A 12,342-nucleotide genomic window follows, 5' to 3' on the forward strand; every position below is an offset into this window, starting at 1 on the left:
TAAGCCTAGGCGTGGCCCCCACCTAAAATGGCGCTCCGGCCTAAGAAGGCGCCCAGACAAACTAACATGGAGGCTCGGACAAGGCTCTCCGGGTTCTTCTTCCACAACAAAGCCCACCGTTCCTGAGCCCGCGAAACCCCCTGCCAATCCCAAAAATACCTCACCTGCCGACCAATAGGTAACCGACAGGTCGCTTTAAATTTCTATAAAACCTGCCACACCCCTGCCTCCATGCTGCAATCTGATTCTCAGGTTCTGTAGCCACCCCGCTCATCCCCATTAAATCTCTTGGCCTTAAAGGGTGTTGAGTCTCACTGTGTGCCACCGTCTTTCAGATATGGTATTCCGTACAAACACAGATCTGTGGAAACCAGACTACTTGGCAATATTCCATCAAGTAATACAACTACAAGTGCTATATTTCTCAGCTGGAGATGGCCACTATGAAGATATCTACCAGCGATAATGAAGGCCCAAATAGAGATGTGCATCTGTGTACATGCAGATGTCCATCGGTGTGGTCAGACATTCAGTGAGAACTTCATGGCTAATAAATAATTTGAATTGCTAAGTACAACAAATGCACTGAGAACTGACCAATGCATCCCTATTGAGGACATTACCATTGCATTAATTCTTCTGAAAATGACATTTGTACTTCTGCAATCACACAATGATAGCTTGTGCTCAGTTTATGATTAGCAAAACATTATTTTGAAAATCTCTTTTTCACATACATAGCCAAGATCAAGATGTTCCCCATCCTATACTTGTGCAACTCATTTCCAAACTTTAAGGCAGAATTTTATAATTATCCTTATTAAATTCCACCCAGGTTTTGGCCTATCATTCCAGCCTACTGAGATCTACTTGAATCTTGATTTTCTCTTTTAAAACATTAGTCATTCCTTATAGGTTATGTAATGTATAAATTACAAGACATCATTTCTAAGTTATCATATAAATTATTTTTAAGAATGTTGAATAAGCTCTGAACAAAACCCTGTGGTTCACCAACAGTCTTTCCTCAAATTAAAACCAATTCAATAATCAGCTAACTTTATTGCCCTTAACCAGTGACATCTCTGTCATCATCATCCGACCCAAAGACTTTCTTATTTCTCAGATATTTTGCTAAAATCATGTTTACAGTTCTATTATTCTGATGTGTCTGAAAATTCTACCCAGAAAGGAAATGAGATAAGCCTGAAACAATTTGTTCTAAGCAAGCAACATTTTAACTTCAATAGTTACTTCCTTATCTCAATGATTACAAACTGTCCTTTTAGTAACACATAATAGAACTGTATTTAGGATTAAAGGAAAGCTTACTTGACTACAGAATCTAGAATTCAGTTCTTTTCTTAACCTTGGCAACTGGGAAATTTTGTCTGTTTCCTTTTGGTATAATTTTAAATGAAAAATTTCAAATGTATACAAAAATATAGAGAAAGTGTGATAACCCATCCATGCGCCCACCACCAAGCTTAAATAGCTATTAACTCAAAGCCAATTTTGTTTATCTACTTCCCACCTTTATTTTTAATGCCACAGTATTTTAAAGCAAAATCCAGATGTCATTATTTTATTCTTTACTTCAGCATACATCTCTAACTGATGAGGATATTTTCTAAAAAACACAATCATCATATGCCATGTCATTTCACAAAACTAACTCCCTACTATCATCTAATACCCAGTATTTGGATTGGATATCCTGATTTTTAAGCTCCCCAAGGCATCCTAATATGCGGTCAAATTTGAGAACAACTCATTTAAAAGACTGAATCAATTCAGAGGTAAGAAAAATTTTTAACCTTTGCAGAAGGCAAGTACTACATAATTCCGACTGCAACTCACCAGCAGGCACATAAATCTCTTTGTTCTACTCTTAGTGATCCTGAGATTGCATCAGATTCGGTCATGTGCCTCCTTGGATCTGCCTAACCACTCAATGAAGACCTGGTCACCTCATCTCCTAATGCCACAGTTTATCTCAGACTTTCTAGGAGTAAGGACCAGACTTCATGGCTTCCATCATACTCACTGCAGCGGCAGGGACAGGAGCTCTGGCACTCAGATTCCACTCAAACAGGCTAAAAGACTCTGGCTATAGTACATTTCTTACCCTTCTGCCCCACAATAGATTGTTCAGAGCACAATAGTTCCATACAGCCTTGCTGGAGACATTTTGCACACATGACCAAGCAACTCAGCTGTATTTTGTAGATCTGTGGCCAGCTCAGTGTACCCCTATTATATTTACTTTCACTCCTTCTCTGCCTCACAACCTTTTCCCCCCTTACTCCTGCTGCCTTGGGATTGTACACCGCAATGAAATGTAGCATATAACTTTGCCACAGACTCTATTTTGTAGAGTAGTGCTTCTCAAACATTAACAGGCATACAAATCATCTGAAGCTCTGGTTAAAATATAGATTGTGATTCAATAAGTTGAGTATGGCTGAGATACATTTCTGTGCTGACTCAGAGGTAATGCCAATATGACTGGACTTGGACCATACTTCCCATAGCAAGGTTCTAGGGAACTGAGCCTAATAAAATTGGTCAACAGATTCAAATGATGTCAGCCTGATTATAAAGTTCCCCATCAGCATTCCACAAGGGATCTCTTATTGGGGGAAAAAAGAAAAGCCATCACCAGTTCATCATTTCTCCTGTATTTATTAATTGGAATTCTTCTATAAAGAACTTTTCCTCTAGCTGGGCTTGGTGGCTCAGTCTGTAAACCGGCGCCTTTGGGAGGCTGAGATGAATGGATTGCCTGAGCCTGCGGGTTCGAGACCTGCCTGGGCAACTTGGCAAGAACTCATCTCTACAATAAATCAAAAATTAGCTGGGCATGGTAGCGTGAGCCTGTAGTTCCAGCTACTTGGAAGGCTGAGGCTGCGGTGGCCAGGAGTGTCCACTGCGCTCTAGTCTGGGTGACAGAGTGAGACTCCAACTCAAAAAAAAAAAAGAACTTTTCCTCACCAACTATCTGGTTACTCTTAAAACAGTTTTATGAACAAAGCAAAACAAATGCTTAATTACTCCCCTTTATTTATCAGTTTTCAAAGTAATAAGCAAGAACCCCATTACACCCTGAAGCTGACCAATAAGGTTTGGAGGGGGTAGATTTTTTTTGGAGCATTTATATACTTGACATGTTTTACCTTTCAGTCGTAATAATTAATGCTTAAGTTGTCCCATTTAGGTTGGTGTGAACTCATTCAAATTGACTCTATTAAGCCTTTAACTAACCCCCATTTGTCTTTTACAGCTTCTTTGCTTTCTGGCATAAAACTGTAGTCCCTGGCTTAGCTTGTACATTTTCTGTCTTAGACCTAGAGTCAATTACTTCTACAAGTAACTAGTTCCTTTCAGTGAGAAATGGAATTTAGAGGTCACAATCTGTGCATTTACTGCTACTGGGTTATCACCGCTTCCAGCTTTTTCAGTGGACAGAACTAGGAAACACCAGTGTTTTTATGAAAGTAATCATGAGCTCATACTGATGCAGGAAAGTATATCTCTTCATTCTTGTGCTGAAAAATCTTGGTTCCTAATGACATTAATATGATTATTTATTTACTTTATCCTGTAGGATTCAAATGACAATATCAATTTTCTGTTAAACATAAAACTACTGGATGTTTTTAAGAATTTTGCAATCCTTCATATGGTTATGCCACCAACTTGATATAAAGCTAGGATAACTTGTTTCCATTTCCATTTTAATTATGTGTATTTAGCTTTTTAATTTAAAACAACTACATGGTCCAAAGTCACAACTATATATTCCAAAGTTCATTCAAAGACATGTCCCCTGCATCCTGTAACTCTCTCTCCCCCTACAGGTAAGCATTTTTACCAGTTTTTAGTTTACTCTACCATTGTTTCTTTTTGGGAAAATATATCTAGCTAGCTACATATTTTTACACACACACACACACACACACTCATATTCCTTCCTTTCTCATGCCATATTCATTCTCTGATTTCACAAAGATTATTGGCAGTGGTTTGGCTATCACATTTGGAAGTTCTTATTCTGAAAGGTAAACTAAAGGCTTGAACTCTACTACACTAATGTCTACGCTTTTTCTTTGTATTGTTCCTCCTGCCTTATAAATAGGTTTAAGTTATTATTTTCAGATCTGAAGAACATTTTCCTTGATACAGAATATGTATTCTTCCCATCTTCTGTTAGTATTATATAATATGTCCCAAGAAACTAGTTTATCTGTTTTTTTTCTTGTTCAAAATACACTACTAATAGAAACACCTTAGAACACACCATATGTTTCCTATAACATAACTCAACAAAATAAACGTACCTTGGAAACACTGTGCTTTCAGTAAAATGTGGTGGTCCATTTACCATGTACAGTCCTTCAGATCCTCGGACTAAAGAAATAAAATGAAAAGAATCACCATTACTTTGTTAATAAAGACACAGTTATCACAAATGTTCCAAAAAGAAAAAAGCTTTAGTTAAAACATTAATGAAGTCATTAAATATCTAATGGAACTACAAAATGTTAGCATTAAAAGGGCATACTTTCTTATCCTAGTACATTAAGTCTTCTACATACGAAACTTCAAGTTATGAATGTTAAAGGTGCACACTTGAGTTTTTTAATGAATTATTTCACCAGGAGAGAAATAACTAGCCTGTTAAATACATACAGTACTGAGTAGCTGACTGTGTTAATTAGGTACTTAGACTAACTTTGTTGGACTTAAAATAAATTGGATCCCAGCACTTTGGGAGGCAGAAGCGAGAGGAATGCCTGAGTCCATGGGTTTGAGACCAGCCTGGGTAACAAGGTGAAACCTCGTCTCTACAATAAATAAAAAAATTAGCCAGGCGTGGTGGCACACGACTATAGTTCCAGCTACTTGGAAGGTTGAAGCAAAATGATCACCTGAACCAAGCAGGTCGAGGTTGTGGGGGCTGTGAGCATGCCACTGCATTTCAGCCTGGGCGACACTGTGAGACTCCAACTCAAAAAAACCCAAAACAAACACAAAATCAAATTGGACTTACAAATGGGATCTTGGAACGGAACCCATTCATATGTTGGGGTCTTCCTGTATATAAAATCATCTAATAGTTGAGAAATAAATATGTACATTTTATAAATAAAAACTCAAAACTGTAACTGTCACCAGTAAAAGAAAGGTATCTGTGGTGAGGTAGAAAGGACGTGAACTCAGAGGCAGATCTTGGTTTGTGGAAACCTGGATACATCACCACCACTGAACTTTTGCCCCAATCTGTAGTATTAGAAATATTAGAAGGGCAGGCGCAGTGGTTCAAGACTGTAATCCCAGCACTTTGGAAGGCCAAGGTGAGAGGGTTGCCTAAGTCCAGAGGTTCGAGACCAGCCTAAGCAAGTTGGTGAGACCTCCACTCTACAATAAGTCAAAAAATTAGCCGGGTGTGGTGGTGCGCAACTGTAGTTCCAGTTACTTTGAAGGCTGAGACAGAAGGATCATCTGAGCCCAGCAGGTCAAGGCTGTGGTGGCCATGAGTGTGCACTGCACTTCAGCCTGGGCGACAGAATGAGGCTCCTCAAAAAACAACAAAAAGAACACGGGATAGCTGTATGCTTTATATAAAATAATACCGTGAAAACACAGTATATATTTAAAGTTTTTAGATTATTTTTTAAATGAAAATTAATATATTTATAATTTCCCAAGCTAAGAGAACAAATACAATAAGATGCATTGGAGAATCAGACTATATTTTTCAAAATGACTGAATTAGATGCTTCTAAAGCTGACCCGAATAAATTGATTCACTTAGTCAACAAACGCTTACTGAAAAACAACAAAAATAAAAACTACCTCCTAGGTCCTATGTTGAGCACTGGAGACACAACAGAGGAAAATCAGCCTATCTCTGAACTTATTGAACTTTGCAGATAGTAATCAAATAATTAGCCAAATATTAATATATGGAATTGTATAATTGTGTTTAGTGATACAAAGGAAAGATATATAGTGCCATAGAGTGTAAAATAAGGAGTTCTGACCTAAAAATAAAAGGTTAGGAAAAGTGTCCTTGAGTAAGTGATTTGTATGCTGAGATCTAAATGTTGAACAGCCGTTAACAAGCAATGAGAACAGTAACAGACTCCACGGAAAGCTTCCCTAAGGTTCAGATCAAGAAGGATATTAAGGCCTAAGTTAAGCAACGCTGGTCGCTGGTTGGCATCCTAAGAACAATGGAACACTTTAAGAGTTTTAGGCAGAGCATTAAAAGTAAGATCTACATTTTGAAAAGATCAATTTGGTACACTGTAGAGAATGAACTGGAAAGGATTAAAAGTGGACGTGGTGAAACTATTCAAGACACTTCTGCAATAGGCCCACAGGAGAGATTATGGAAACTTGGATCCGGTAGGGCAGTAGAGATTGAAAATAGGGAATGAGTATGCAATATTTAGGTGAGAAAACTAACAAAACCTGGTGATGAGTTGCCATTTCATCAACTAACAGCAACAGTATAAAGGCTAAAGAGATGAAAACATTTTACTAAGGGTCTCTGTCTATCACTATACCTGCTTCCTTTTCTGCCAACTATTCACAAATTTCCCAACCTGGCCAAGTGCAGTGGCTCATGCCTATACTCCCAGCACTTTGGCAGGCCAAGGTGAGAGGACTGCCTGAGCCCATGGGTTCAAGACCAGTCTGAGCAACTTGGCAAGACCTTATCTCTACAATAAATCAAAAGATTACCCAGGCGTGATGGCATGTGCCTGTAGTTTCAGCTACTTGGAAGACGGAGGTGGAAGGATCACCTGAGTCTAGCAGGTAGAGGTTTCGGTGGTTGTGAGTGTGCCACTGCACTCCAGTCTGGGAGACAGAGTGAGAGACTCCAACTCAAAAAAAAAAAAAAAAAAAAAAAAATCCCCAACCTTTTCTTGGTTACTAGGAAAGCAGCAAAGTTGGTAGATAGGGGCTACCCTACCTGGGAGCTCCAAGTCTGAACTCTGCTTCCTTTCCCATCTCAAGACCTGTCAAGAGTTCTCAGAATATTGACATTCTACCTCAGAATTTACTAGCTCCAATTTCAGGTATCCTATGATCTCAAAGTAAATAACTAAAGTCAGAACGAAAGCAAAGGAACCTCTAATGAACAAGATGAAAATTATGTTCTCATAGTTTCTATTCCTGTGAAGAGATGGACAACACATTAGTAAACACACACAAGTGAGGGATGAGTTTCTTGCTAGACATCCACAAGTATATAAATGGGTGTCATGTTTTCTCATATCCAGAACACTACTAGGCTGAGCTAGTTTGGGAAAACAGTTGTCCCTGAGGATACTTTGCCCTTGAACAGATTGGACCCCAGCAAAGTGCTCTGCAAATATCAAAACCCAAATTCTTTTTTTTTTTTTTTGAGTTGGAGTCTCACTCTGTCGCCCAGACTGGAGTGTAGTGGCCGCTCCCGGCCACTGCAACCTCGACCTGCTGGGCTCCAGTGATCCTTCCGCCTCAGTCTTCCAAGTAGCTGGAATTACAGGCATGCACTACGACGCCCGGCTGATTTTTTTTGATTTATTGTAGAGATGAGGTCTCGCTGCCCAGGCGGGTCTCGAACCCGCGGGCTCAGGCAATCCACTCACCTCAGCCTCCCAAAGGCATGGGATTACAGGCTGAGCCACTGAGCCTGGCTAAAACCCAAATTCTTAATACCACAACCTATAAGGCTTTATATGATCTGGCCCCCGCATAGTTCTATCATGTGCTAGGCATTAGGGATTTAAAAAAAAATGAATCCATCACTGCATTCAAGATAGTGATTTCAAAGAAGCTTAGCCTATTAATACCCTGTGAATGAAATACTGAAGATATCCATTCCAAAAACTTTTTTATTTTTTTTTAGAGACAGGGTCTCACTCTGTTGCTAGGCATGTGCCAACATGGCTGACAATTTTTTTTTTTTTTTTGGTAGTGACAGGCTATGTGGCCCAGGCTAGTCTCAATCTCCAGGTCTCAAAGTGATCCTCCTGTTCCCACCTCTCAGGTTGCTGGGATTGCTGCATCCATCTTAAAAATCTCTAATATTTCTAAAACTTCTTGTGCAAGAAAATGCTTTCCTAGATTTAAAAAATATGCAGTTCAATTCATTAAAATTATCTTACCACATGGGCAAAGCAGTGCTATTTTTCATCATCAAATCAATCATCTGCTGCAATATCAAATATGATGCATGACAGTTTAGAACAGAATAAGTCATTCTTTTCTTAATACCATAATTAAGATTTCAACAAACATTTATTTGAGGGAAAAATAAAATGAATTTCTCCAATTAGGAAGTTTATAATTCTCAGATTACACTTCATTCCTATGTTGCACAAACTATTGTCAGCATAAGGTCCCTCCCATGAGCTGCAGTGGCAATTTAACACACTAAGAGCTCTCCTTCGTAATTCACACATAGACGTAGGAGAGCAAAATGGCACATCGTCAGTGCAGCCCGATGAGCTGCGGTGTAAATAGAAAATGCTGATGTGATCAAACCATGTTCTATTATCCTAACCACTGGCCCCAAGAACATACGTCTGAACTGACTGCCAAAGAAAAGAAGAAAAACCTTCTTCCCAGCTCATCTCGGCTTCCTGTGCTCTTCTGACACTTTTAACAAGTAGCCTTGTTTCTCCACTGTTGATTTTGCTGTTATCACCAACCATAATATTTACTTGGAGAAAATTCAAGGTTTTTGTACATTACTAAGGTGGCAGTTATATCCCAGAATCCATGAAAGTATTCTGGCTACAGTGGTGGAAAGTTTCAAGGTATTCAGGGCAACCAGTTGAGGGTTTTCCTTTTCGAAAATTTGTTTTTATACTGCTATCCCAAAGTAAAGCAGGTAGAAGACCCCAAAAAAGTAGTGAGAAAAAAAAACACAACTCAACTCATACTCCTTTTCACGCAGATTATGAAGCCAAAAAGGCAACACACACATGAAATCTGAGTAAGAATTGTAATTTAGTAAATACTATTATACCAGCGTCAATTTTCTGGTTTTGATAATATACGTTAGTTATATAAGATGTTATCATTGAAGAAAGCTAGGTAAAAAGTACACAGAACTCTCTACTATTTTTGCCATTTCTGTGAAGCTTAAATTATATCAAAATAAAAAGCTTTTAAAAATAGTTTTTGGTAATGATTTGTTCAAAATATAGCAAATAAATTAAAGTCACTGAGAGTTTCAGTTTTTCAATATTTCTCAAGAATAGTTTTACTTGAGAATACTGGACAAAAGTATAGAGTTGTAATCAATATTAAATAGACCAAGATTTTTGTACTAAGGTTAAAAACTAGTTTTCTTTTGAAGACCATCCTGTGGTGAGAATATAATTTGGTCTTGGCGATCTGATGAAAAGTTGACTGATGAAAAGATAAACAGGAACCGCCAGGCATGGTGGCTCACACCTGTAATCCCAGCACTTTGGGAGGTGGAGGCAAAAGGATTGCCTGAGCCCAGGGATTCAAGGCCAGCCTGGGCAACATGGTGAGACCTTGTCTCTACAATAAACACAAAATTAGGTGGGTGTGGTGGTGGCAGCCTGTGGTTTCAGCTGCCTGGAAGGCTGAGGCAGAAGGATCACCTGAGCCCTGCAGATGGAGGCTGCAGTGGCTCTGAGTGCACCATTGCACCCCAGCCTGGGTGACAGAGTGAGACTCCAACTCAACAACAACAACAAAAAAAGATAAACAGGAGCCTAGTAACGTCAAAGACAGACAGCCTGGAGATTTTCGCTGAGGCTACAGGTAAAAATATGTTCTTTTCTTTGGAGCTGCTGAGCTGATTAAATGTCAGCCTAAAAAATGAATTTAATCTAGAGGAAAGCAAGAACCTAGGGGTAAAGAAAAACAATTTTTGAGGTTATAAGATTATCTTGATCTAGTAGTACTATTTTAGAGTACATGAGTTAAAAAAAAATTCCTTTTTCACTTACTTTGACTTTTTTGTCATTTCCAATTAGGAGTTACGGCAAATAAAGTCTACTGTATAATCTCCATATTATCCACAGCTCTAAAATTCTATGAGTCTAAGTTTAACAAAAGATTTTGGAAGTAAAATAATCTATTGTTGAATGAAGTACCTAAGAAAGCGTAAAAGATTAAGCAGTGAGTTCCAGTGAAAGAAAATGGTCCATGAAGCTAAACAACATGAATATGTATAATCCTGACCCTGCCAATCTGCAGTGTGAAACTGACCACTTAATCTCTCTGGGTCTATGAGAATATGAAGGATAGACTGAATAGATAACCATTAAGCTCTTACAAAGTACATGATTTTAAGCATTGTAAGAAAATTGTCATCCTTGGTTAATTTGACTATAAATAAAGTAGCTATCCTTTGTTAATGTACTTCCTCATTTAACAACTAGAGTACCAGGCACCATACTAGATACTGAGAAGATAGGGATGACTAAGACCCTGCACCTGATATCAAATGGTTTACCATCTAGCAGGGGAGAAGAACAACTGAATGTCCAGATAATTATTCTGTGTAATAAGCCGTGTAGTACCAGCTACTTGGAAGGCTGAGGTGGAAGGATTGCCGGAGCCCAGCAGGTCGAGGCTGTGGTGGCCATGAGCGTGCCACTGCACTCCTGCCTGGGCGACAGAGTGAGACTCCAACTCAAAAAAACAAAACTAAACTAAACTAAACTAAACAAACAAACAAGCAAAAACATCCCAGGATTATAAAGGGTCCCATATGCTATGCCACAGGTTGGAGTTTAATCATGTAATGCCTTTTAAACAGTCTTTGCCTAGCACATTACCTAGCAGATTATAGTTAGCCCTTGATGAATAAACTATAGTAGGCAGTAAGTAGGATATAAATGGGTATGGTGTTTAATAACAAAGATCTTAAAATGGAGAATGGCAAAAGCGCAAAAACCTTTTCAGGTTACTTTCAAGGCTTTTCCCCTCCTCAAATGTTGGCAACCTTTCTCTTAACGAACTTTTACGTCAATATAGTTATCATGACTTAATCAAAACTTTCTCTTCCCTCCCAACTCCCCTCTCCTATTCAATACTTATATACAGAAAGACTCCCAGCCACACCCTAGTACAACGACTTCCCAGGTATTGCCAAATACTATGTGTACTATCTTCTCCAAACTTTGTCTTTAGCCTCACAATCTCAGGAGTCCTCTGATGTTCTACTTCTAAAATGCTCATAACCATTTCAGTATCAAGTGCGGCTAGAATATCTCTATCATGCTCACTGCAACCCCCCCCTCCACACAACAGCCTCAATAACTGCACTATTATAGCTCCACTCTCCCTATTCAGTCCTACAAACGTCATTAAGGCAGGGAGTACAGAAATTGGCACTACTTACGCCCAGTTGTATTTAATGTGTGTAGTCACTCTAGAAGATTGTCATATGCTTATCTTTGGTCTATATTACAGAGCTAAATGACTTCACAGGGGCCCGTGTAACAGCAGTACTTCAGACCCAGATGTTACAAATTCAGCTAGCACTCGCTGTTAGCTTTCACCTTCTTGAACTCTTGTAGGAGATGAATCTTCAGGGAAGAATGATGGATGGGTGAAAGGGAGGGGGACCACCGGAGCCCAGAGGCGGAGGCTTCCTTCCGATTGCCACGCTATATCAAGAAAGCCAAAAGACAGTCCTGCCCTTTCACAAGCCACAAGAAAAGGCGGATCAGACTCCAAGGCTCCTCGGGTAGTTCCCAAGGGCAAAGACAGAAAAAGAGACTGTTGCGAAGAAACAGTCTCTTGCTCGCTCAGAACTCACCTGTCAAGAGCGGCGTGGACGGCGCCATGTTGTCCCGGAAAGAGAAACCCGTTCAGTGAGGTGAGAGTTCACGAGGGCCAAACCCGGCCCCTACACGTCTCCTCAGTCGTGGAGACGGCGAGTGGGTGTTTCCGGAGCCATCATCCTCGGGGCCATTTCACTTCCGGTTGCAGAGAGGCGCAGAAGAGGAGCCCCATCGCGCACGCGCAGCACCGGGGCAACACTTCCCAGAGCTTGGGAGGGCTGGACTAGTGAGGGTGCGCCTGCCTCCGCCCTCCTTCTCCAGCGGGCGGAGCCCGCACTTCCGCGGGGCGGAGCCCGCCTAGTGCTGACGTTGGCAGCCGAACCCGAAGTAGTTCGAGGCGGCAGGCTGCACCGTCCGGTCGTGGCGTTGCGTTTCCTTCCTCTTTCACTCCACGCTCCCGGCGACGGCCAGAGCGGCGGCGGCGGCGGCGGCGGCGGCGCGAGAACGTTCCGGCGGGCTGTTCGTTTCGTCCCGCGCACCCGCCTCGCCCTGCCCGCCCGTCCGTCGG

At 40.4% G+C, this 12,342-nt stretch overlaps 2 protein-coding genes across 11 annotated transcripts in view; one reads left to right on the forward strand and one right to left on the reverse strand.

Annotated features, from left to right (window-relative positions):
- EIF2A (eukaryotic translation initiation factor 2A) overlaps positions 1-11,967 on the reverse strand; it is a 34,743-nt gene extending 22,776 nt beyond the window's left edge. For 4 of the 10 annotated variants that reach the window (XR_002482637.1, XM_008069757.2, XM_008069756.1 and 1 more), the window contains exons 1-2: positions 11,810-11,951; positions 4,341-4,410 (exon numbers count right to left, since the gene is read on the reverse strand). Coding sequence is in view for 8 of the 10 variants with exons in the window: in XM_008069757.2 (XP_008067948.1) it covers positions 4,341-4,410; positions 11,810-11,837 (98 nt within the window). In the remaining 2 variants the exon portion in view is untranslated. Of the gene's footprint in view, positions 1-4,340; positions 4,411-7,031; positions 7,036-11,809 lie in introns of those variants that run through there. The other 6 variants (XM_021718455.1, XM_021718456.1, XM_021718457.1 and 3 more) reach the window with 3 other exon arrangements.
- The window catches only part of SERP1 (stress associated endoplasmic reticulum protein 1), a 4,354-nt gene continuing 3,847 nt past the window's right edge, over positions 11,836-12,342 (forward strand). Inside the window, exons 1-2 of the mRNA XM_021718451.1 lie at positions 11,836-11,859; positions 12,096-12,333. Of these exons, the coding sequence (XP_021574126.1) occupies positions 11,836-11,859; positions 12,096-12,333 (262 nt within the window). The remainder of the gene's footprint in view (positions 11,860-12,095; positions 12,334-12,342) is intronic.

Source organism: Carlito syrichta, unplaced genomic scaffold, assembly GCF_000164805.1.
Source record: "Carlito syrichta isolate Samal-C Ts95f unplaced genomic scaffold, Tarsius_syrichta-2.0.1 Scaffold312196, whole genome shotgun sequence".
NCBI lineage: Eukaryota > Metazoa > Chordata > Mammalia > Primates > Tarsiidae > Carlito > Carlito syrichta.